The sequence below is a fragment of the Lethenteron reissneri genome, chromosome 15, assembly GCF_015708825.2.
Source record: "Lethenteron reissneri isolate LAM-NWPU_2019-01 chromosome 15, ASM1570882v1, whole genome shotgun sequence".
Classification (NCBI taxonomy): Eukaryota; Metazoa; Chordata; class Hyperoartia; order Petromyzontiformes; family Petromyzontidae; genus Lethenteron; species Lethenteron reissneri.
In genome coordinates, this window is record NC_083793.1 from 1090243 (window position 1) to 1116528 (window position 26286).

General features: G+C 49.2%; 1 protein-coding gene and 1 long non-coding RNA gene across 2 annotated transcripts in view; one reads left to right on the forward strand and one right to left on the reverse strand.

Annotated features, from left to right (window-relative positions):
• The first annotated feature begins 2737 nt into the window (after nt 1-2737).
• The window catches only part of LOC133342571 (protein bassoon-like), a 149454-nt gene continuing 125905 nt past the window's right edge, over nt 2738-26286 (forward strand). Inside the window, 3 exon segments of the mRNA XM_061551757.1 lie at nt 2738-3133; nt 9953-11021; nt 13615-14895. Coding sequence (XP_061407741.1) covers nt 2880-3133; nt 9953-11021; nt 13615-14895 — 2604 coding nt within the window. The 5' untranslated portion in view covers nt 2738-2879.
• On the reverse strand, nt 16487-20440 carry LOC133342572 (uncharacterized). The gene is made up of 3 exons (XR_009755165.1): nt 20362-20440; nt 18949-19003; nt 16487-16502 (listed from the first exon to the last, which is right to left on the reverse strand). It is a non-coding gene; the product is annotated as an uncharacterized LOC133342572 (long non-coding RNA).

Genomic DNA, 26286 nt, shown 5'->3' on the forward strand with positions numbered 1-26286 from the left:
GCCCTTATTATGCGCAATTTATTCTGTGTTTTCTCTTGAAGTCACAATTCAGCTGGGATGTAAGTAAGAAAATGTCAAAAGATTTAAAGTAAAGGTCATTTGGTGTTTACCGCCCTTCATCCTGTGTAGAACACAGCGAAGGGGATCATTCACTCACGGTACAAACGGATTTGTGATACCTACCTCAATTATAATAATCACGTTTACAATTTGTACAAAGTGTTATGGCCGAGGCGATGTGACATAGACAACTAGAACGACAAGCCAATGCCTTCATTAAATCTCAAACCATCGGAGTACGTATGTTGAACTTCTTTCGCACTGTACGTAGCCAACCGTGCTAATCGAAGGTGCGAGTGTATACAGCTCATGGAATAGGCTCATCCTGACTCGCATCCAAATTCAAGAGATGATCATAGCCAATGTTGATGCCACGACACATCGCCATTGATATGCTTTCTTACTTTCTTTCGCCAGATCTATCAGATTTGTAGCCAACACTCAACCTCCAAGGTCCTCTCTCATAGTACCACACCACTCAGCTTCACGTATTCCCCTTTTCCCCGGAGCTCTGTAAATTCCACCATCTTAGTAACCCGCCTTCGCCCACCCATGTCCCTGGTTATATCTACGATGCTTTACCACGTCCTTTTCTCTACTCCCCGGCTGCGTAACCTACCCTGCCAATACATTAATAGCACCCTCTTATACTCACAGCACCCTCTTATACTCAAAGGCCAGACGCTTATTTGGTATTTGCTTCCAAGGTATAAGCAAATCTCTCTGACCTCAGAACCCCGTTATTAATACGAAGATGTACATTCCGACTCTTCCACAGGAATGTATGAAGTCTGTGAACCAACCTCTGCCCGTAATATTTGTTTATTTTCTTCTCACAACCCCGTCCTTTATGCATAATACTCTCAAAATAGAGAACCTATGCTTACACTGCCATTTTGGACCAGAGCCAGAGCTGTAACCACCGCTATATTAGGCACTCGGTTCTAAATTGGCTGTAGCTATATTAGTAACGAGTGCCTTTCTAAATGGGCTGGATTTAAAATGGAGCTTTGGGTGCACGCGCGCACACACACACGATCAGACAGCCCTCGGCTGACAGGCCACGCACGAATGCCATTCCGATACTGATGCAGGCATGGAGATATGTTGAGAGGCAAAATTAAAGTAACATTTTTCAACGGTTCATTTGATAGTATGTTAGATTACACGCCTAACTCACGTGATCCAGTTCTTTGGACCTAAGGGTTTATGGATCGCGCAGATATGTTACACTGCTATGGCAGTCATCCAGTATGTACATATAGGATTATATTGTCGTCGGATTGTCTGCGGGGATAATGGTCAATGGACGAGAGAGGAGATTTAATGAAAGATCACCGCCGAGATGGAGTGAGGAAGTCGGGGTGATGTGCAGCAGATGGATTGCGACTTCGCAAGACCGTGAAGGATTGTGACAATGTGGCGAGGCCTTCACTCGGCAATGGATAGACAAATCGTCGGCATGGCAGTCTCGGGAGACCAGTGATGTCTTGTGCCTTGGGGGATTAGGTCTGCTGTGGCTGCTGTGGCTGCTGTGACTGTGAAGTCCAAACCGCGAGAGGCAGACTCGGCCGCTAGTTGTCACAGTTGCAGGCCGGCCCGGATGTTGTCGATGTTGTTGTGGTGGTGTCCTGATGTTCCTTCCTGGATAGACAACGGTCGATGAGTCATTATAGCCGGGTTAAGCTGAAACAAATAATAGTACTACTAATAAAACACATATACGGTGTTTTGGTAAAGTCGTGTTGACCCGGCAGAGACCGCTCATCAACTCGCCACGCTTGGTACCAAGCTGAATGAGAGGTGGGAGCTGGAATCCAAAAACTGTAACCCAGGGTTTTAGCAGTGCTGCCACATTGGTTTTAACATGGCCGTGAAAAGTATCCCGAGCCACCTGGCAACCAATCCATTCATGGTTAACCCTGTCATGGCCACCACACCGGTGGGCGTCTGTTTTCACGAGTTGGGTTTTTATCAATGCTGCATGCACCAAGCCCCAATGTACAGTGTTTGGGAGTCTTCCATTATTGAACCGGGGGTGGGGGAGGCCTTCAATGCTCGCTTCGTGTCGGGAGGGGTCGCTGCTGAACGCATCGTGAGTGGGCGCTCTCCGTGGTGCTGAATCGTCCATAGACCACGCGAGCTCGGCGAATTGCGCTCGCGACACAATCAACACGAGACGCGTCGCATCATCACGCCAGACCCATTTATCTGTCGCACCTTTAGCCCTGTGGTGTCTTTGTAAAATAATAAGACCGGCGTGATTTTTTGCCTATATGCACATTCGAGCAGATCGCCGTGCACTGTGCTATGGGTTATATAAGGCTTGCGTTTGTGAATCGGCATTACAGAATTTCATGAATGTCGTGCATTCGTGTGAATGAATATAGGCAGCTGATTATAAGTTGCTGCTATCCACACTCAACCCTAGTTACGTGCCACACAGTCGTGTGCCACGGTTGCGTGCCACAACAGTTGCGGTGAGTGCACACTGCTGCGCCGGCCGCGTATATCGGCAAAGCAGTGAGCTTGCCACAAGCGCATGCGCGCGTCCCTCTGCCGGAGAGAGCAAGAGAGCGAGAGAGAGAGGGAGGGAGGAGGAGAGGAGATCTGGAGAGAGGGGAGGGAGGGAGATAAACAGAGCGAGGGGGGGGGAGATAGACGGGGGGAGGAGAGAGGATAGGAGAGAGAGAGAGAGGGTGCGAGCGAGAGCAAGCAACACGACTAATCCGCATCGTCGCCAGCCAAAGATGGTGGAGTAGCAAAAGCAAGAGAGAGAGAGAAGAGTCAAGCGCTGCCCTCTGCGTCGTCGGGAGAAGATGGGAAATGAGCTGAGCGGCGAGGGAGAGGCCATGCCGGGGGCAGCCGCTGCAGCAGCAGCAGCAGCGGGAGGAGCAACAACAGCAGCGGGGCCGGGTGCTGGCCCGCTCCTGCAGGGCGGTGCCCCGTCTGCTGGAGGCCGAGCACAAGCGACAACCTCCGTCGCGTCCTCCGCCTTCCCCCCGGCCTCTGCCTCCCCCTCGTCCGGGCAGAGGGCGTCCGCTGCTGGGCCCGGAGACCCATCGCTCTACCGGCACGTAGCCCCCCCCCCCCTTCCTCCCACTGTGTGATCTTGTTGTAGCAGTTGTGATCCACTGGTCCACACGTCGATCCCGCACGCGAGCACATCGGATGGATTTGTGTGCGCGTGCCTGGGTGTTGCTTGTGTATCTGTGGCTCACCTGTACGTGTTGCGTATAGGTCACTGTATGGGTGATGGCTAACAGGCAACACGGAAGGTCTTTGTATGGATTCCTATGCTCGTGTAACCTGTCCGTATGTGTTTGTGTATATTAATTCATCTGTCTGCCTGTATGTGTGTGTGTATGGATGAGTGTTCACGTGACTGTCTGTATATGTATGTATGGGTGTGTCTGCCTGTTGATGAGCATGGGTGTGTGAATGAATGTGGCTGCCTGCTACCTTTACTGTATTTGTGACAATGGTGTTCACTCGTGTGTCCGCCTATGTGTATGGGCGTGTTGATGTGTCTCTATGTGTTCATGTGTCTACTTGTGTGTCTATCTGGGTGTTTGTGTGTGTTCGTGCCTGTATATGTGTATGTGTGTTCACCTACCTGGTTGTGTGCGTGCTTATGTATGTAAATGCAAAGCATGTATTTGCATAATATATGCATATAAGGTGGAATGTATGGATGTATGTGTTTACTGTGGACGCTTCATATGTAGGTCCGGCATGCAAATTATGTATTTAAATATTCTGTTGCGCTGTGTGTGGGTGTGTATGTATGAATGCGAGTGTATGTGTACGTAACAGAACATACATGAAGTATTTTTTACATATAGTACGGTATGTAGATTTAGCGTACAGATGTGTAATGTGAATGATACTCCCATCTTTGTCTTCCTGAGATTTGGACCGGGTAACACGTGCACCAAATGCACCCATTCATATATTTGCGTGCACACACACACACGCAAACTCATACCTTCGTGATGAAGACGAGAGTCCACGGAGTAAAAATATTTCTTTAGAAGTGCAACCTAAAACAGAAGACATTTTATCTCTAGGTACGTAATGTGGTTGTGCCCGAATGTGTACAAAGCAGGTAACGATGCAATGAACGGCGAAGAATGCGAGCGGGAGGCAACGCTGGGGGGAGCGACTGGGCTACGTGCTGACAGCTCGACTCACAATTTCTCGTCAGCGCATTGTTATCTCTCCCGAGTCGATAAAATAGGTACCACTTTGTGAGAAGCCAACAGAGGCCTGTCCATAGAAAGACTGACGCTCGCCATAGGAATGTGGAATTTCCACGCATGCTCGTGCCCCCCCCCAACGGCGACGAGCCCCGTGTATTATAAGAGACAGAACAGTATATATATCGCGGTGCTGAACTATGGCTCCCACGTTCATGCCTCCGTCTCCATCAACCCGCATTGACCAGCGTGGTGAAGTATGACCAAATCACTCTCCCTCCCCCTACCCACACGGCGTGGTGTGGCCCTCATCCAGCAGTGGATTGACACAAGGGTTATCCATGAGCACGTGCCTCTTATAATCGTCAACCAGCAATCTGCGTTTCAATACCATTACAGTGCAGGCGACAATCGCATACTCTCCACATTCACACGTATAGCCCCCCCCCCCCTATTGGGGGATATTTGGCCATACTTCACCACGCTGGTCATTGTGGGTTGGTGAAGATTGTTCTCTGTGTGTGCAGCATAGGCATCTTTCGTCCATTGTCAGACATGGTGTGCAAATTCCTTGACCTACTTACAGGGAATAACGTGTGTGGGTGTGTTACTATTGTCTTAATATTGTACTAAGTGATGTGTGTACAACCCATCCACACCTAACGTGACATTTGAAGGCAGATAATTGGTGTAGTAGATGTGTAATGTAATGCTACATAATGTATCAAAGCGCATAATGCAATGTAACTTCGTGTATGTACCTATGTAGGACGTTTATAATGTGCCCACTGCATTATAAAATGCCCAGTTATGCATGTCCTTGTGCATTACGTGGGGTGGTGTGTATGTATAATGCACATATACATGATATTATGTAATGCACTGCAGTTGATCGTGTGTGCAGCGATGTAATGGCACGCGATGCCAGTGTGATGCAGGGTGGTGCTGCGAATGAAGACGAATGTCAGGTAATGATTCTGATGGTGGTGGCGGTGATAATGCAAGGTGATTAATACGGTGATGGTGGTGAATGATTATGAATTCAAGGTGGTGGTGGTGAGGATGATGATGCTTGTGCGGATGAGTTAGAAGAAAGGATGCAAGGTCGAGATGTGGATGACTAATGCGAGGAGGTGGGTGATGGAATGAGGAATATCCGAGAATGCAAGGTCAGGTGACGTAGTGTGCATGAGAGAGCTGTGTGTGTGTCTACATGCGTGTGTATGTATGTGTGAGAGAGATCGAGGAATAGCTGGATAAATGAAAGAGAGCTGTGTATACGTGTGTGTGTGTGAGCTATGTGTGGTGTGTATGAAAGCTACCTGTGTGTGTGTGTGTGAGCTATGTGTGGTGTGTATGAAAGCTACCTGTGTGTGTGTGAGCTATGTGTGGTGTGTATGAAAGCTACCTGTGTGTGTGTGTGTGAGCTATGTGTGGTGTGTATGAAAGCTACCTGTGTGTGTGTGTGAGCTATGTGTGGTGTGTATGAAAGCTACCTGTGTGTGTGTGAGCTATGTGTGGTGTGTATGAAAGCTACCTGTGTGTGTGTGAGAGTGAACTGTTTGCATGACCGGGCGTGGTGCTGGCCACCCACCCCCGTGTGTGCCATGCTACTCGCTCACAGCACTTGACACAATAGCCTGCGTGGGTTACATGGGGGATCTTTGTCGTTGTCTGTATGAGAGTGCGCTGTGTGTGAGCGAGCTGTTTGTATAATTGTAACGACTTGTGACAGGCATCACCACTGTCACCATCACTCCTCTGTTTGCACATCACATGCATAGCAGTGCATTTGGCATTCTCTTCTCCATGACACGAGTGTGCACTGATTGGAAACCCAGGCTCATTGCTGTGTTGCCTTCATGGATTTAATTAACTTTGTTTTTTAATAAGTACTCAATATTTCTCTTGCATGTATCTCCATTTAAAATGTTGATCCACTTACTGTATATATATAAAAACATGTCATGCAGGATAGTGCTGATTTCCATTGAAATTGCAGTACACACAACGCTACCACTGTTCATCATTGCAACATTATATTACATGATAATAATGATGTTTAATAATTTGTTAATGTTATCGTATACAATATTACATGATACCAGCCAACACGCATTTATCAGAAAAATACAGACGCTGTAAATTAATGTGAATATAGAACAAAGCAGCTGCTGAGAACCGCCATCCAGCAGCACGGCGGCGAGATGCGCTTCTTGGGATCGCACCGGGAGGAGTCGAGAGAGGGAAGACATCGGAATGGGGAACGAACGTCGCGTCAGGCTGACTACAGCGAACAGTCTTGTTGAGTGACGGAGGGCAGCACGCAATGACTAGAAGGGACTGATGATGTAGTGACCTATGACTAAAAGGAACAGATAATGTAGTGACTGTCACCAGAAGGGACTGATAATGGAGATGACTGTGACTAGCAAGGTTGATGTGTAAACAATGCTGCCAATGCGATGTCAGCTGGGTGTGACAAGGTGCCTGGAACTTGTCGCTGTTGTCGACGGCATTGCTCTTCGTGCGCGAACGTGACGCTGCTGGCCGTCTGGAGTCCTGTGCAGACCGATGCGTGAGTGGAGAGCTTCTCTTGGTCGCCACTTGTAGCTTGGCGTGTGAAGGGATGGTGGTTGCCTGTCGGGAGATCTTACATGGTTTAAGTAGAGGACTGTGGGTCCACACCATGGCGGGCAGCGATGAGATGGATTGTGACGTCATCGCAGGGCCATGGAGGGATGGGCGATGGAGTGAGGAATATGAGGGCTGCTGCTGCTAATGATGATGCTTTCTATAATTGGATTGTTATGTTGGCACGTTGGAAATGATGAGATGGAGGGGCTCCAGATCGATAGCAAAACGTTGATCTTGAAGAGCTGTAAAACGCAAGGATATGGACGTGTCACACCGAGCGGGTCTGCATCAGGCCACCCACTGGCCACAACCAAAATTGACCGCCCGTGTAAATACAGAAAACCGACAGCAAATAAGGGACTTCGTAAACAAATCCAACTTACAATGTCGCTACAAAAATAAATACATTATGGGGGGGGGGGGGACATTTCTAACGTGCTACAATTAATATTGAGCATCGCTATTCTACAAAGTGGTGGAATAATCTATTTATAGGTTTATTATCTATGGGACCTTTTCCCCCCAGTATCGAAGTATGAAAAATAAGAATAGGTATTGGCAATAAAACAGGTGTTCAGATGTTATAATACAAAATAGATACTTTTTTTGCAAGGCATCAAATCTGCAGAGAACGCCAAAAGTCGAACAGCACTGTCCGCCTTTTGGCGTTGTCTGGTTTGACACTGACGATACAAGGCCATGAAGAGGCTGTCTCTGGTGTAGGCCAATCCGTTTCAAAGACAATGCATATTTGATCAAAGCATGAATGTTTGCATGTGTTGCCACAAGTGCGTGTGGTTTTACTACTTATAATATATAGCATTACTGCAGTGGAAATTTAGGTCATTCACAAATTTTCATTTAATTAAAATTTACATCATGGGACCTCCTTTTGTCAGTACCCAAATATGAGAATAGATGTTTCCCCTTTTATCTAGCAACAAAACAGGTGTTAAAGAATCATGTCTGCATTTTGACCACAAGTAGTGTGGTGTTTTAACAACTTAGCACCTGTTTTGTTGCCAGATAAAAGGGGAAAAACCTATTCTCATATTTTGGTACTGGCAAAGGAGCTCCCATGATGTAGATGCTCACCCCGAGCTCTCATTACTCTGATAGTGCGTTGTCTTTGAGCTGTACGCCTTTTGGCGTCCTCTGGTCTAACACCGTTTGAGACGAGGCTCAAAAGAAAGCTGTCTCTGGTGTGGACCAATCAGTTTCAAAGACAATGCATATATTATCAGAGTATGTTTTTTGTTTGCATTTTGTATTGTGGCTAGTTTCAGTTTGGTGTTTTAACAACTTAACACCTGTTTTGTTAGATAAAAGGGGAAAACCCTATTCTTAAAATGTACATGTTTATTGTAAAGGTAAAACAGATAAAGGTGCAGCCCCGACTTACTTGCTAATGCCACTGCTGGCGGAAGGGTCTCCAGAGAGCCCCTATAGAGTGTATTTGGTCTCCTCTTCCACACTAGCCGAATGTCTTGGAAAGGAGGTGGGGGGGGGGGTACCCAAACTTTACCCCACCATAGTCGACCTGCCAATCAACTAACTGTGGTTGTTACGCATTTAAACAAACGGGTGGACAGAGGCGAGGGGGAATTTAAGCAACTTGCACCGCTCTTTCAACTGCCACACCAGGGAAATTATCTGGTGACCCCAGGATTACAAGTCCATCGTGCAAACCATTACACCACCAGCATGGTACGTCAGTGAATAATGAGTACATGTGGAATACAGTGCTTAAATGAAATAGTGCATACATTGTGTAGCGTGACACATTGGGGTTTTTGGATGGGATCCAATGATGGGGAATGGTTGTGCGGCGTATATCGTTTATGCCAGGTGAGTTTTTTGTGATCAGTAGTCCGGTGCATTGCTTCATATTGAGTGGCTTGATTGATTATTGTTTAATGTAAAGTTGTGTAAGGGTCAACAAACAGGGCCTGGTGTTATGAGAAATCAGGATCGATATATAATCAATCGTCGGGTGGCCGTTGAGAGTAGTTTAGCACTAACAAATCCGTTTATAAACTGGTTGCTTAAATTTTAGTTTTGTAATTTTGTCTCGTGGTTGTAGGTTATTAGGCTTATAGGTTTACAAAAGTACTGTGCTCCCCGTATCCCCGGCAATATAGGAGATCCATATCATGGATCCTATCCGTTAATTAACCCATGGATAATAAGATGAATATGCCACGTGACGACTGTCATAACCCATGCCATTCCATTAAGACTCATGGGAAAAATCACGGATAATAGGAAGAATAGGGCCACGGATAATAGGAGTTCTCACGGACCCTGCAGCTGCCACAGATAATAGGGGTATGGATGAGAGTTGTGCATCTTATTGTATTGTACATATACACTGACGTGTTAGGGCTGAGATAGAAAAAAACTGATAAAATAGGGATATCTCACAATACTGAAAAGATATGTGAACTATTTGACAATTATACTTTTTTTTAGTGCCATATTATTATGGAACAGACAAAATCCGAGACTTTAATGTGCCTGGAAGCCGAATAGATTTCCCAGAACTCTGCTACCTCAGGGATACGACGATCCTGGAAAAACCGGGACCGGTGGCAACCCAAAATGCAATCCTGTACTTCTTGATTTACTCAGGAAAACCTCATTCAGTCTCCTGGGACTTGTTTCACTATCTTGTTGCAATAAAGATGTAAGTTGTTAAATAACGACGTATTTATTGTTATGACACCATCCGGAATGAAGTCCTCTTAGACGAGATAATTAATAAAGTGCTGAGGAAGAAAAATAGACAATGTATTGTTTGTTGCTTTATGGATTTTATGACATTAATTTCACTGGCTCAAATGCAAATTAATCTGTAAATGCCTGTTTTACCATGATGACCTTTTCCATTTGATATGTTTTTAGTGTCTGATACAACTACTTGCTGTGCATTCGCCTTAAGTTTCAACATTATTTACATATACTAAGTTGTGATGATTCTCATTGTCATACAGATAGTGTTTAATGACAAAGTTGTTCAATAATATATGTAAACTTGTTTCCTTACTGTGTTACAGAAAACCTGATGCTTCACAAGGAGACTACAGTTTACAAGGAGACCCAGTGCGGGCTAGGCAAGAAGGTTTTCAAGGAGACCAAGGCCGGGCTAGGCAAGAAGGCTTTCAAGGTGACCAAGGCAGAGCTAGGCAAGAAGGCTTTCAAGGTGACCAAGGCCGGGCTAGGCAAGAAGGCTTTCAAGGTGACCAAGGCAGAGCTAGGCAAGAAGGCTTTCCAGGTGACCAAGGCCGGGCTAGGCAAGAAGGTTTTCAAGGAGACCAAGGCCGGGCTAGGCAAGAAGGCTTTCAAGGTGACCAAGGCCGGGCTAGGCAAGAAGGCTTTCAAGGTGACCAAGGCCGGGCTAGGCAAGAAGGTTTTCAAGGTGACCAAGGCCGGGCTAGGCAAGAAGGCTTTCAAGGTGACCAAGGTCGAGTCGGCCAAGGGGAAGGTTTCCAAGGAGACCAAGGCCGATCTAGGCAAGGGGAAGTATTTCAAGGAGATGCAGGCAGGAGTAGACAAGGGGAGGGCCTACAGGGGGATGGTGCCGAACGGGGTCGGCACCAAAACCGGGAGCGCCGCTCCTCTCGTGCGAGGCAGGGGGAGTCCGGGGAGGTGTCTGGTGGGGAGGCGCAGGGAGGTAGGGCTCATCGGAGCCGTAACCTGCAGAGGCAGCCATCCTCTGCATCTGATCACCACCACAGCGGGGGCAGCAGTGGTGGAGGGGAGGCAGAACGTGGGTCTAAGCGGGGATCCCATCGCGACTCCACTGGGGTGCAAAGGCAGGGCTCGGCGCGTGGGCAGGAGGCCACAGGAACCCGTTCAGAGCAGCGGGGTCGAGGTGTCGGGGCGGCCGCTACCGCCGCCCCCGCCTCCGCCGAAGGCCAGGAGAAGAGGTCTCGGCCTAAAAGCGTCCACGGCACGTCCACCCGAGGTTCGGCAGCCCCGCCAAAAGTAACGATGTGCCCCCTTTGCAACACCTCGGCCCTGAACCTGAACTCGGCTGATCCACCCAACTACAGCAGCTGCACGGAGTGCCGAGCCACGGTGTGCAAGCAGTGCGGATTCAATCCCAACCCACACCTGTCACAGGTACACGGGGAAGCGGGCTGACGCATGGGGCTGTATACGCGTGTGTGTGTGATGCAACACAGGTACACATACATGCAACCACATGGAGAGATATAATGCCAGAGCTCCACACACACACCCACACAACCACAAAGGGACTGTCACAGCAATGAGCCAGTGTAAATGAATATTGGTCTCCCAGGTACAAATATTCAGTGGATATTTGTGCTCCCAGGGAAACTAACATGTGTTCCCCTTGAGAGGGTTCGGGGAAGGTCAGACTCCATTGGTTAAAACGAAAATTAGGCTCCGTTGGGTCGATTTGAGCGAACAAATGGTATGGGAATGTTGTTGGGTAGAACACTGTAAAACTCTTGCCTTTTAAAAGCAATCGCTGTCAGTAGAACATTTTAAATGTATCAGCAAGGAAAGTTTTTTTTTATCAAACGCTTAAAAAGGGCTCCTGGTACCGCTGAGATCGCGGATTTGAATTTTAGCCAACCATGATTTAGTGGGAGAGTTGATGATCTCAGCCTGCCCACCAATGAATACGAATAAAATATTACATTTGGTTGATCAATTAATTACCTTTTTCAAATCTCGAGTATATAGAGTGTTATACCATGTGACAAACGCTCTGTTTAGTGATATAACGATGTCGTGCCGAGTATGGAACAGAGGCCTATTAAAGGAGAACACGAGCAGGATGGAGTGAGTTTAGAAAGTTAAGGAATAATTAAAAAGAGCATCCCTTTGAGTCTGAAGAAGAACACCTTCAATTGGTGCACATTGCCAGCGATGACACGGAACGGACACTGACAAAGACTATGGAACAAAAGCTGAAAAGTGAACAAAGAAGCACGGAGAGAGACGCGTGCTTGGAATTGAGATCGAAAATTGAATGCATAGTTTCAGGGAACACAGACAAGTCGAGGATGTCACGTTGACTTGAAAAGTAACTGGGCCTACGCAGCACTCATCGCTAGACATGCGGTGGACGAGACTAGTGATGAAATAGCAGCCAAAAGAGGGAATGCAGACACGGAGTGAAGTGGATTGTAGCAAATCTGGACCATGAGGCAACGTAATGGCTTGAAAAGGCCTTCACGCAGCAGTGGATAGACAGTGGCTGATGACGACGATGATGAATTAAAAAACGAGGACCATGTCTGCATCTGCGTGTCTACCATTGTTCGGTTCATCCATACAAAAGTGATCATGAATGTCAATGGATTATCGCCTAGTTAAGTAAATTAACTTTGAACTGAATGTAGAGTTCACCTTCGTATTTAAATTGTGTAAATTATAGCATGTACGCGGGTCTGCAGGGCTGTGCTATATTTTGAATGCAATGTTTGGCAGATTTTGGGTGAAAATACTGACCAAATGGTTTGATCAGATATAGAATTATCTCACCCGCTTTATTGGAAACCCAATTTAATTTCAGCACACCCGAGAACATAATAGACCAATTATGTTTCTTAGCGATTTCTCCCCTCCCTTATTTGGTGATATAATACACGCTTCAGACACGAGCTGATGAAAGTCTCTGCTTTTACAGCGCCCATATTTGCGAGTTGAGGGCCCTGCAATGTGTCACCTCATGGCCATTTGGGGTTGCTTTGTAAAATTGAGCAGGATTGCATCAATTATGCCGCCTCAATCAACAATTCATCTGAAGGATAAACATACAAAACCATCTCCATCAACAGCCTGGTTACAGATATGTATGTTGTATATATAAAGAGTATAGAGTTAACGTGTCTTTACGGCTATGAATACATTTGAAAGGTCATCAACTAGTGGTGGAAACACCGCTAATCTATGGCGGGGTCGTGTCTCCCCATAGGACAGCCGCTGTTTACTCCCATCAAAGTGGTTTTCATGAATGCATTTATAGGCTCGATGTATGCACATTTGTACAGAAAGCTATGCTCTCCCAGCGTTCCATCGATTTGTACTGTATCAATTTAACAAGTAGTGCTGTGGATAGACTCGCCCACACCATAGACGTTTGGAATTTCTATCGTTCGACCCAGGGCTACCAGCGGAGATTACCACTGGCCAATACTCGTTTGTGCACGAAGACAATATGCCCGTGTAGTGTGTACATTTCCCGTTCGGTACATGATCGCTTTACCATGAGCATCACCTTGTGCTTCGATCAACTTGTCCAGATGACACCGTGGTTGGAACACTTTGACGCACGCACTTGGAGGTTACCAGTCCGGGTGTCGGCACCCATCATCATTCTGAGATAGATAAAATGAGGAATTATCCCGTGCAGAAACTGACCACTGCCAGAGGATTGTGAAAATTCCACATTATTATGACCGGAATGTTGAATTTTTCAAATTTATATGATCGTCATCACGATCCATTGGCAGATCACCCCGTAGGTGTCCACTGCACTTTTCGTAATTTGTTTCCACTTTCCTCTGTCTTGTGCCAATACGCTCAAATAGTGCCACATCTTTCCGTCACCAATCTCTTATTTCCACCATTGGTCCAAAGTCACCAGAGGTGATGGAAACCGCTTTCCGCGCTCGTTCGCACGTGAAGACACGTAGGCAGCGTTAACGGTCGCGTGTGTCGCCGCTCTCCCTGCGCGCAGGTCGAGTGGCTGTGCCTCAACTGCCAGATGCAGAGGGCTCTCGGAGCGAAGCCGACTGCTGCCCGCGAACCTCTGCCGCACGCTCCGGGCCAGCCCAGCGCCGTCCCCGAGTCGCGCAAACAGCCGAGCGAGACGGACGCACACGCGCAGCACCGGCCCCAGTCCCAGCCGCAACCCCAGTCCCAGCCGCAACCCCAGCCCCAGCCACAACACCAGCCCCAGCATCAGCCACAACACCAGCCCCAGCCACAACCCCAGCCCCAGCACCAGCCACAACACCAGCCCCAGCACCACAGCGTCGCTCAGCAAAAGCGGCAGCCGCACGCCACTCCTGTGGATAAGCCGGCGACGCTCCCCGCCGTGAGCAGGGCCGACGTTGAGCCGCAGGTGGATTTGAAGGCTGCGCCATCACCCAGAAAGCAGCCACTCGGCGCTCCGCCCGGCCCCGGGGTCCACGATGTGGCTCGGGAACTACCGCACGACCGTGCTCCTCAGCAAGTGCAACAGCAGCAACAACAGCAGCAACAACAGCAGCAGTTGAATCAACAGCAGAAGCAGCAGCATCAACAGCAGCAGGATAGGAAATCCTCCTTCTCCCCGCATCCTACAGATCCGAGGCAGCCACCCGAAACCAAGGCAACGGCAGCACCATCGGCACCATCGGCATCAGCGGCACCATCGTCGTCATCATCCGAAGCCGGTGTGGCGGGAAAGCTGTTCGGCTTTGGGGCCAATCTGTTCAGCCAGGCGACCACCATCATGGGCGCCGTCAACGCTCCGGGCTCTCAGCCCTCCAGCCGCCCGGGGTCCCAGCCGCCCAGCCAGCAGGGCTCACCGCTGCGGAGGCCCGCGACACCCGCGGATCCCAGGCAGGTGGCGGCGGACGAAGCGCGTGGCGCTCATCCGGCCTCGGCAGCTGCTGCGGCGTTGGGTCAGCTGTCGGACTTGCAGCAGAAACAGCAGCAGCAGAAACCGCAGCAGCAGCAGCAGGCAGTGCCAGATGTTTCGGGGCAGCGGCTACAAGGCCGGAATACAGATGCGAGGGGCAGGGTGGATGAGATGGGGCGGCAGGGAGCGGTGGTTTCGGGGACGCCTGCCGCTGCTGCCACTGCTGCCGTGGTCGCTGCCCCTGCACCAGCCAAGCCCAAGGTCACGTGTCCTCTCTGCGGAGAGGAGCTCAACGTCGGCGGGCAGGAGCCGGCGAACTACAGCGCCTGCACGGGGTGCCGAGCGCAGGTCTGCAACCTCTGCGGCTTCAACCCCTGCCCGCATTTGCCAGAGGTGCGTAGAGGGCCATCGTGGTAATGAGGCTTGTGGAACAGTTGCATTGTAAACGTGTTTTTTATTCAAATGAGTGTGACTCTGTGGTCATCTGTGTTAGCAAACACGAGGACATTCCACATTTCTATTCAGAAGCATGTTTATCCAAGGGATAAGCATTGCTGACTTCCATAAAGTTGCTACTTTTAAACCAAGGCTTCTGACACTACTTATAATAGTCGCCAGATTTTATTCTGGCACCTTGTGATTATTTTATTGTTTTATTTATATTTTCTTTGTATGTATAATTTTATTATTTTACGAGTATTTATATATTTTTTTATCTTATGTGAAGTGCTGATAAACATTTTTTGTTAATCAACCTGTTCACAGTGCAGTAACAATAATATTTAATCCGAGTTGACCAGATTGTTGCTTTACAAATACCTTCAACAATAAAGCCTGAAACAGGAAGACATCTTCACAATTCTGAATAATCGCCAGTGATGGAAATGGCACATTCCCATGGCCGGGGGTAGTCTTTCCAAAGGACAATCTTTTGTGGATTGAATTTAATTGCTACCAGTGAAACAACACTTACTCTGTTGATCAATGAGCATTAAGTATCAATGTATGCGAGTAGCGTTTAAACATTAAATACCCTGGAATGGTTTCTTGTCACCGAATCTCATCGGCACAGTGTGGTCTATTAAATCAATGTCTGTTGCAAACCCACTGCCACTTGTTATGGGCAACATCTATTCACAAACGCTGTGGCCTAAAACAAGTTTCGCGGTAAAAAATGTAACTTGTGACATGCGGCAGGGACGTTTGCCAAAATCTCTGGATGAAAATTGTCTTTGCAGCTGGAGAGATGATAGTGTTATGAGATAGTGTTATGAGATAGTGTTATGGGCAAAAGGTCATTGTAGAACTTGTGGTTAACTATAAAGTTGTTGGGCTAACTCCAAAAAAGTTGTGCTTTTGACGTGTGTAGAGGCAGCCATGCATTTGACAGGAGGAATCATTTAATTAGCCGAGGCTGTGGCTGCGGATGGATTTCCTGTGGGCCCTGTCAGAGCGTTGCACGAGCACGTCTCAGAACCTGAGTAAAATGTTTGGACTTTGCAACTCTTACACTCACAATACCGTACGACGAGTTGGCCTGTAGCCGCGTCTGCTGCACTAGCGGTATGCGCTGCCTGCTGCGGCACAAATTGTAGTCTATGCTTGTCTTTCCTTAATTCAACAGAGAAGTGTAACCTCTTGAGTCCCTGCTTTCTTCCTCCTTAGGCCCCACCTCTTCCTTGTTAGTTCCCATCCCTTCCTCTTGTGGCTTTGCACCTTTCCTTTTGAGGACGCGACCATTCTCTTTCTGGTTTCGGAGTGGTGGGGTTGTGGAAGGGCGGAGGAGGGGGGCTGCAGCCGTGGATAGGCATAGGTGGGGTCCGTAGGGGTGGGTAGGGTCACTGGGGTAGGGGCGGGTGGGATCACCGGGGGTAGGGGCAGCTTCCAAGACCAAATCCCCGTCAGAACAGCGATGCGACGGGTGCGTCTTCACTTGTACCTGTTGTCAGCCTTTGCACGGCATCCGGGGTGGTTAGCTGAGTGGAGTCCCCTTGTTCCACCTGTACACACGTGGATGCATTGTATTAGAAGGATGCAAGGGTGGACTCAAGATACATTTTAGTAGAAACAAAAGCAGGTACAACAAGTTCACTACACAATTGTGCATGCGTAATCAGATTGACCCTTGCAAGATAGTGTGCAGTTGTCTTTGATTGAAATGTCATTACAATTAGCTCACAAGCTGGTGCTTCCTGGATGGTGCCTATTTACTCAGTGTGGTATGCATGGTGTGAAGCCTACGACGGTTGTACTGTGGACAAACTGGCCTCGACTACAGGGAATGTGGAATTTACTCCACACACTCAAGGTCTGCTCTTCAAAATGTGCACCTCAATTGATATGCCAAATGCTTCATTTGGAATGTGGTTATTGAACGTTTCCATGCCGCCCTTTTCTTAAAGGTTGTCGGTCATGTCGAGACTGATGTAATATTTGTCAACATAACGGGCTGCCTTGTTCGGTGTGGTGAGACAAGTGAGCAGTTCAGAACAAAGTTCGGTCAATCGTATTGACAGACCAATGGGTGCGATGTCCGTGCTGTTTGCAAAACGATACAACTCGCCTTCATAAAGCGTCAAAACACAAAGGTCATTTCAACGTTCTGCAGTGTTATGGCAGGGCAATATAGTCCTGTAATCACGAGAGGGCTGGGCAAGGAACAGTACACATCTTACAGTGCTCGCCAGACGAATACGCCAGACTCTTCCACCGTCTTCTCAGCGAGCACCTATCAAGGCTAGCGCGTCAAACAAAGTGGTACGGTGGCCAACACCACACATTGCACAGCCACCTTTGTATCCCCAGTACTTATGTTGACCCCATCACAGCAGGCACTCCTTTTTGATTGAGTTCACCTCATGGAGGCCTATGTGAAGTTCTGTGATTTATTTCACGAACCAAAATTAATATATTGCTGCGCTAAGCTATGACACAGCCACACACAAAGACCCTCATTTAGCGCTATAGATTGTAGGAGCAGATGTTGTTAGCAAGCACCTATTTAGGTGGTCAGGTGTCTTAGAAATCAGAGCACTGAGTCCTGCACGACTGATACCTGGGTTCGAATCCAGGCAGCTGCTTGTGATTAAAACGACTTCACACTTGTAGAGCATGGATGGTCTCAGCCTGGTCACCAATGGAGGTACAACACAAAAACCATCGCATACAATGTGGTGCTGATTTCGGTAAATTCCAGCTCTGAGATTTAAACTCAAACGTTTGTCCATCATGTGACGGACATTACTCTCAACGGCGGGGCAGGTGAGAAAGGGATCTGAGAAGTAGATCTGTTGCATCCACTTCCGTGGGCTGTTTTTTTTTCTACTTTGCGGGAAGCATTGCATTGTTGTGCAAGAGTTCCGAATGGATTCTCGCGTCTCATGACACCGACAGCACCATCGGGACAAAGTGGGGGTTGAGACGCGCGTTACAAAAACATGTTCAGATGGCACGTGTTGGGGTGGTGGTGTGGTCAGAACCCGGCACCTTCGTCTCCCCAGTGCTGATGTTTACACATCGCACCAGATACTCTTCTGTGGCTAAGTTGGCCCTTGGCGAAGACTATAGAAGGGCAGGTTAAGATGCCTTTTTGCTCCTCGTGTGTGGTGATCAGGGATGGAATATGGGAGGTTTTAAATCGAGTGCAGTGTGCACGGTCCACAAACCCTGGCTCTTAAATCAATGAGATTAGATTTATTGTTAATTATAGAGAGTGATCCATTAATAGATACCCCTCGAAAACAATAAGGAGAAATGACACCGTTATAGACTGTGTTATAGAGCATGGCCTCCTCAGATCTTACAGCCATCGCACTGATTTCCTTAACGCCCTTAATTCTTATTCTCATTCTACCCGATGGCAAGGACTGTCGGTGCACGCTATGCGCGCAAGGCACGCGAGAATGCCTTTGGAGGTGCCGTAACTAGGACTGTCCAGTCCTCGCCGGCGAGTGGACAAAGCGGTCGGTCGATCGCGGTGTGGTCCTTTGTTAGGTCCGGATGGCCAGAGTCTCACCGTGGCTCCACGTTCTCCCTTGACCCCGCGTCACAGAATTTGCGATGCGATTTGGTAATCGTTTACCTCTCACGGAATCGATGCCGTGCCCGCGTGTGAGAGCGCGCGGGAGCGGTGGTGTCGCGATAACGTGCACTGCGCTACGAACCTGGCAACCCAGGTTCGATTCCAACTCACGGTCAACACCAGCGACGATTATCTGAACTAGACCTGGGCCTCCCCTAGGTCGACTCGGCCTCAAATGAGTACCTGGTGCGATGTGTAAGCATCGCCACTGGGGAAACAAAGGCGGCCGGGCGTGGTGCTGGACACCCACCCCGTTCTTGTGCCGTGCCGGCCTTTGTAGGTGCTCGCAAACAGCACTTGCCCCAACAGTCTATTCCAGGCTATACGGGGGATCTTTGTCTTGTGGTAGATGCATGAATCCCCACCTATGTCCACCACCTTCCTTTTGTGTTTCTCTGGAAGATGCGGATATTCAATTGCCTGTTGAAAAGACAGAAAAGGAAATCGTCAGAAATCAGTGTGTTCTAAATACATGGAGGAGGATAACTTTATCCAGAAAAGCCTGAAGACTCGTTACCCTCGCAAACATATTCTACATTGTTCCGGTGCTTTGCATGCGTGTGTGAAATCAGTGAAGGCCCCAGAGAATGCCCACGCACACAATGGGTCCATTTGCTCGACTGCCACCTCCAGGCCACCTCCGAGGCCACTTAGGCTGGGTTACAGATCCGCATCGTCAACCACCCACAACCCACGACGCCACGCAGCCACAACAGGAACGAAACAAACACGATCGACGCGAAGCAAAAACACATTCGAGTCGGCGCGCTGCATCGGGCACACTCGCTTCCAGCTGCAGCGCGCGCGCGAAGACAGCCGGCGTGCGTCCCGGTGTTCCGGCGGGGTCTGCTCCTTTGCTCTGCGTTTGAAATCCGCGCTGTTGCTGCACGCCAAGAGCGAGGGGCGTTCATTTTAAAGGTCGGAGGGGCGGGGGGACCCGTGGGGAGCCCCCCCCCCCCCAGCACCAGCTTGCCCCGGGGGAGCTCGCCACAGGGCGTTTGCGTGGATAAGAACCGGCGGCGGCGCGGGGTGGAAGTCTTTTGTGTCTGCCTCTGTGTTCTGACATTGACTCATCAAAGGTCCCCGTGCCTCTTTTTTTTATAATTCCATGAGCTGTGGCTACAATGTCGCCCTGCCCATTGTGCTGCTGCTGCTGTCCCCGCTTTATCTTTACGCTCTCAGTGCGCGCAGTGAAAGGCGTCTTGATGTTTGGCGAGAAATGGCATTTAAATATACATGGCTCTGTACATTCCTAAAGGCGGTAGGTTGTATCTTACACACACACACTCGGAGTATGTGGCACCCAACACTCCTACAAGAACAAAGATCCCCCGTATAGCCTATAACAGACTGTTGGGGCAAGTGCTTTTAGCGAGTAGACACGAGATGGGAATTGAACACCACCACCCTCGTCTCCCCAGTGGCGATGTTCGCACACCGCACCAGGTACCCGTCGAAGGCCGAGTCTGTCTCGTGGAGGCCCAGGACCGGTACCGGTATTCGTTACCGATGTTGGCCATGGGCGGGAATCCTATTCGGGTTGCTGGGTTTGTAGTGCAGTGCGCTGACTACTGCGCCACCGCTCCCCACACTCGCACACGTGTGTGTTTTGACTCGAGCATCTCCACACTCAAACGTGCATGGGAGTGGCGACCATTTGTATTGGTCGTCTTAATCATTTAGTGGTGTTCGTCCCACATTCGTATGGCAGAAGCCAATGCCTCCATAGAATGTCCCCGTTGATCTCAACAAAGTGGTGTACAACTGCGATCTTCTACCTTCACTTGACGGAGGGTAGGCTGAGGGCTACGCAGTCAGAACCTATTTTCTGTACTTCTTACAGGCACCACATTTTCTTGGTTCTTTCGGTAAAGTCACGTAGAAGGGAAGTAATAAAATAATAAAAATATAACATAATAAAATAATTCTCACGACGTTTCGGCCACAACGCAAGCAGCCGTCCTCAGGTGAAGACCAGCTCTGTCGGGGAGACAGCGTCTGAATGAAACACCACCACGCTTGGAGCGTATATTTAAGCTGGGTTGGAAGGGGGGAAGGGCGCCTTGACAAAATATTTTGCATATCAAGAGGAATTTTGCATATTTATGGGAAATGCAGGTATGTGATTAGTGCTACTTGTGAATGCGTAGGAGGTGGGCGGGGCACCACATTGTTCCCTTTGTGGGTGTGTCTCACGCCCTCCGCTCCATCTCCGTGTGGTACCGCCATCCCCACATTGCAGTGACGAGATTACAGGAAGGCGCCATTGGCGATGGCTCCTTGCTAAATGCGACCCTGTGTGCAGAGAGGGAGAAGAGGCAGTCTTCCAGAGACAACGACAGAGGCTGGAAGAGAGACAGACAGAGAGACATGGAAGGATATCAACAATGAAACACTTACAGAGACATGGATATATACAGACTCGGAGACAGACACAAAGTGAGACTTGGAGACATGCAGGTAAATGGACACATAGGGACACGCAGGTGAGGCGGACAGGGTCAAGGACAGGGACACATTAAGAGACACAGAAGCTGACGCAGGGAGAAAAATATGGAGACGTATAACAAACCTTGAGAGAAAATGGTGACACGTTGAGAGATAAATACAAAAAGAGACTTGAAGCATGATAGACAGAGAGAGGGAGAGACACGCAAACAGCAAGAGTCGTGGAGAGGGACACAGCGAGAGACCCTGGAGGTGACATACACAAGAGTTATGGGGGGGGGAGCCATGTTGCTCGCTCACGCGGTGCACTGCACCATCTCATTACGAGCGGAGAGTCGGCTTTGCTCCACGGCTTCCAGACCGTGGCCTGAGAAGGCATTCGTATTCAGGAGATGTCGAGGGCCCATCGCAGGGAAACTCTCCCCCAGGCCCCCCCCACCACTGCAGCGTGCCCCCGTGGCCACGCCCCGCACACCGATCCGAGCAGCGCACATTGTGATGAGGATTTGTGATGAGGATTTGTGATGAGGATTGGTGATGAGGGTTTCGGCAGCGTCCGCGAGTCGGTGGAGGCCGAGTTTGGCGCAGCGCGCCGCCGCATTCATTGACACAGCCAAAGGGTCTCCACGCTTGAGGACACATGGAGCGACGCCCATCTCCGTCGGCGACGGCGCGAGGCCCTGGCGGGGCCCAGTCCTCCCATCCCCGGCGATGGCGATATTCTCCCCACAGGAGCGGGACTCGTTTTGCTGACCCCAGGTGTGCTGGGATTTGCGTTTGACCCACTGACAGGATTGCAGCCGTGCGATCACGAGCCAGGCGCAGTGACAACGCCGTCACTTAGCTGGGTGGTTTTGAATATTAACGCAGGCAACGTGTGCACCCAAAGCCGTCCCTAGGGTACCGCGAATCTGGGCGACTGCCCCGGGCCCCGAACTTTGGGGGTTGTCAGATGTAATACGTCTGATTTAGTTTGAACACAAAGGGTATAAGTTGCCCCGGGCCCCTATGGACGGCTCTGCACGTACCATCCATACTATCTGGGTTGTGACGGTGCGTGCACTGGGCTTGCAATCCAGAGGTCGCCGGTTCGATCTCCTGGTGCGGCAATTAAAACATACGGTGCCTGCCAGTTTATTAAATACCCCACCCCCCGCAGTACGAGTGGGTACAGCCACAGCCGGTCGGCAGGTCGCATGCGGTGGGGTAAAGTGTGGGCCCTCTCACCTTTTTCCAAGACATCTGGCCATCATGGAAGAGTCGGTAAAATACCCTCACGGGGCACTCTGTAGAGCTCCCTCTCGTGGCTGCCCTCCCACAAGAAGTGGCGTGTGCAGAACATGACGAGGCCTTGTGACCCGAGTGATGTGTTCACAACGCCAAGCTGAAGGCGTCTCCACCATCAAACGAGCATGGGGCAGTTCTCACCTCTGCGTTTTCTGGCAGCCCTGCATGAGCCGAGGAAATTCCACATTCCCATGATATCAGTCAATTTTTACCACTGGACAACCAAGTGGCACTCGTCGTATAAACCCCACATGATGAAGGGCCTAGTCGAAGGCCATTGCATAAGGATATCTTTGACCTCAACGGACGCTGACCCATGAGATCATACGCATTCGTATTTTCACCGTACTCAAACACCGACGCTATTTGTTTTCAACGCGGTGACTTTGTAAATATCAAAGGAGCAAACGAACGGGACAAAATAAACAAACGAAAAGGCATCTCGTGCTGCCTCAGCACTCGTGAGCTGGAGTGTAAATTGTGCCCGCGTGAGGCAGCTCTGCGCTGTGACATCCCCGTTTACCATGGGATATAACATCCACGTTTACCATGGGATATAATCACGCTCACCACGGGCTGTGACATCCACGCTCACCACGGGAAGCCAGAATAGCGGTGACCTGGCCACTCCTCTGTGCCCACGATCACTTCTGGAGCCATCAACGTCTGCATGGCCGTGTGCAGTGGCACCTCAATATGGCCGGCTGCATGGAATCCAGATCTTCAATGTAATAAGAGCGAATATAATACGTATACAGTCATCGTAATCAAACGACACGGATACATTCCGAGTAATATTGCCTGTGCTAGTCTGATGACGCGAACACGTTCCATGTACCGCCTTCGTGGCGGCCCGACTCTGCGTGTCGCTGTTGGTGTCGCTGAGCCACCGGTGCCTCCTTTGAGACGACGCGGCAATGGAGCCTCTTGCACGCAACGTAGACGATTCACTGCTAAGCACCACAACTTCAGGCTGTGGTGGCTGGGGGTTGACGGCTGTAATTGCTACAAATTGCCCATTCCCCGCGCTTTATCGGGCCCTCGCCCCTCGCAGAACCAAAAACAGCCAATGCCACCCTGACATGCGAGGGAAAGGGCCCTGCCTGCCTCTAATTACTGCCCTGAAACCTCTAATGCCACTCGCAAAGCGAAATAGATTCCAGGGTGCCACGGTGTTCTGAGCGCCCGTAATGGCCGGGTCTTAACGGCTTGACACTCGGCGTGAGCTGGTGCCGTGCATAAATTAATTACGGGAATAACTTTTAACTATTTCCAAGGAACAGTTACGCATTGTGATTGCTCTGTCCTGTAGCCAGTGCTGTCATGGCGTGATGGCTAGCACGCTGGAGGTCGCGTATTCTATTTGGTCTGGGCAACTTCCTCTGTCCACCCATGAGTATAATGATGGGTACACCACAGTACAATAATTGTGATGGTGATGATGATGGTGGTGATGATGATGATGGTGATGATGATGGTGGTGGTGATGATGATGGTGATGATAATGGTGGTGATGATAATGGTGATGATGATGATAATAGTGGTGATGGGTACACCACAGCGCGTAGTCGACTGGCAAGATGTCTGACCGGCGTGGAAGAGTAGGCCAATCATCCCCTTTGGCTCAGACTTATCCACTGAGGAGTATCGTGGGTGTCGATTGCCAGTTGTAGTGATGTGGTGCCTATCTTTCAGCGCTTTGTGAGTAGGGTTAGTGGATTAAGCAGAGATCATCTTGTGTGCAAGATACAGTGGGGTTCCAGGAACGAGGCAGCAGTGCAAGAAGGTTCTTTACGGATTTAAAACGTCACGTGTGGCTCTTCTCCAGGTCCTATGGAAAATGTCCTTAGCGAGGCTTTCCTAGGTAAATAAAGGACCTTTAATATTACTTATTCATCGTGAGCATTACGCCCCATTGGATGTGTAATCGTAGAGCTAAAGTTATTCCTGAGAGGCAAAATAAACACTATGTAATTTCCTTGTAGCACTGATTATATCATAACGTGTTGTGGGAATTAAATAAGAAAGAAGATACAGGTGTCATGTATTGCTCGTGAAATCACACGCGACGATGAAGATACTTGGGCTTTATGGGAGTGCGAAAGGCGTTTAATAACGTACTCTTCCCGTGTGTGTTTGTCGTCGTAGCTTGAGCCATCCCGATAATCATGCGGGGATTCGACTGTGCTCTATTTACATCCCATGCACTCAAAGCAGCGTGGGAACTGTGCACAAAGTTTACCCCGAGTGGGGAATCATCGGTGCATCCGGCCAGGTGGCACTGTGGCAAACTTGTCGCGCAATCAGAAGGGTTCGCGGTTCAGAACCTGGTTATGAGGCTCAGCTCAGTCTGTGTTGTTCTTCTGGGTCGACACAATTAGTGCGGCTATTGGGGGGTGGGAAGTCATCAATGTTTGTCCGATGGAGAGACCGGTCCAGACCGTGGAAACGTGGAATTGACACCACCAGCTGAGGGCTGTCAACAGAGATGAGCGCTACCCCCTGTGCTCGTTGGAGAACACAAGACACTGAAACTCGTTTTCCACTGGCACATCAGAGCTGAGTCACTTGGGGACTCTCGAAGTAGGTGGGTAGTTTTTTGCACCTTCTCTTTCCTGAGCCGAGCCAGAATCAGGCCGTGATTTGCTGGCCTCTCAGGACTTCTAAATCTGGTTCGGGGGCCAAGGGTGGGGTTTTTTATAATTGTTGTCGTAGGTTCAATGCGCGTGACGTCGGTGACACAGCTCTGGATCTGCAGTGGAAAAACGACCAACCTGGTGCTTCCTGAGCTGTGCTGGGCTGGCTTGGCACAGCCCCAGCACGGTGGAAAAGAAAGAGGTATAAGGACCAGGTCTTTGTGGAACGTTCATTGCGTCAGATTTTTGTTTTATTGCTGCTGGTGAAAATGGGCCAATGTCCACCATTCCCAACAACGGTGCATTTTTGACCGTTTTTGTCAAGAATTCACGAGTCTCTTCCCGCCCGTAGGCTCTGGCTTGACCTTTCCCGCGTGAGGCCCCCGCATGTGAGGCCCCCACGCGTGTGTTTTATTTGTCTTGTTCTCGTTCTCGTAACGTTGATCTCAACGTGGTCGGGAGGTGCCGGCGTTCGCGCATGCCATCTGCATGCGAATACGCCGGGCTGCACGGTTGGGCTGGCGCTGGCGCTGAGAAGATGGGAGACGGGGGGGAGGGAGGAAAAGGCAGGGTTGCAAATGGGGTTTTACTGAACTCTCCCGCGTTATCTCGTCCGTGCAGCTTGCCCCGGGATGCATGGATTTCCTAAGGCAGTGGCGTCTGGGGCCTTTAATGGGATGGAGCTGAGAGAAGTGAGGGCTGTGATGTCTGGTTGAGCACCCATGATTGTGCCACCGTGCGCTTGAATGGATAATGGCGATCGCAGTTTTTAGTTTTAATGTCGGCCAAGATCGATCCACCACCGGATGAAGGCCTCCCCAAGCCGCTGGCTTATTTTTCATGGTCAAGCAAAGTGATAGCAGAAATGTGTGTTTCTCCATCATGTCTGTTTCTATTAAAATATTGTCCAGCAATATTAAACGCTATTGGCAAATACAAATGTAATGGCTTCATCGTCATTATCTTCATCATCATATTATTTAATAATCATCATCATCAGTGGCAGCATTATCAGCAGCATCACCATCATAATCAGCATTACCACAGACTATCATAAGCATAATTATCATCATCAATATAAGCATCATTATCACTATCATTCCACTAACATTACTGCTAACAGCAGCAGCTTAAATGTGAAACTATATATCCTTATATATCCTTGTCTGTTAATATATTAATATGCAATAGTCACCTTATATCTGTTGAATGTTTCTGCGACTTAAATTTGTAATTGTAGCTGTGGTCAGTACTTAAACAATTTACCGGAGCTGACGTAAGCGCCGCGGAATTCATTATTTCACTTCAGATTTTGTGTTTGTGCAATATTTT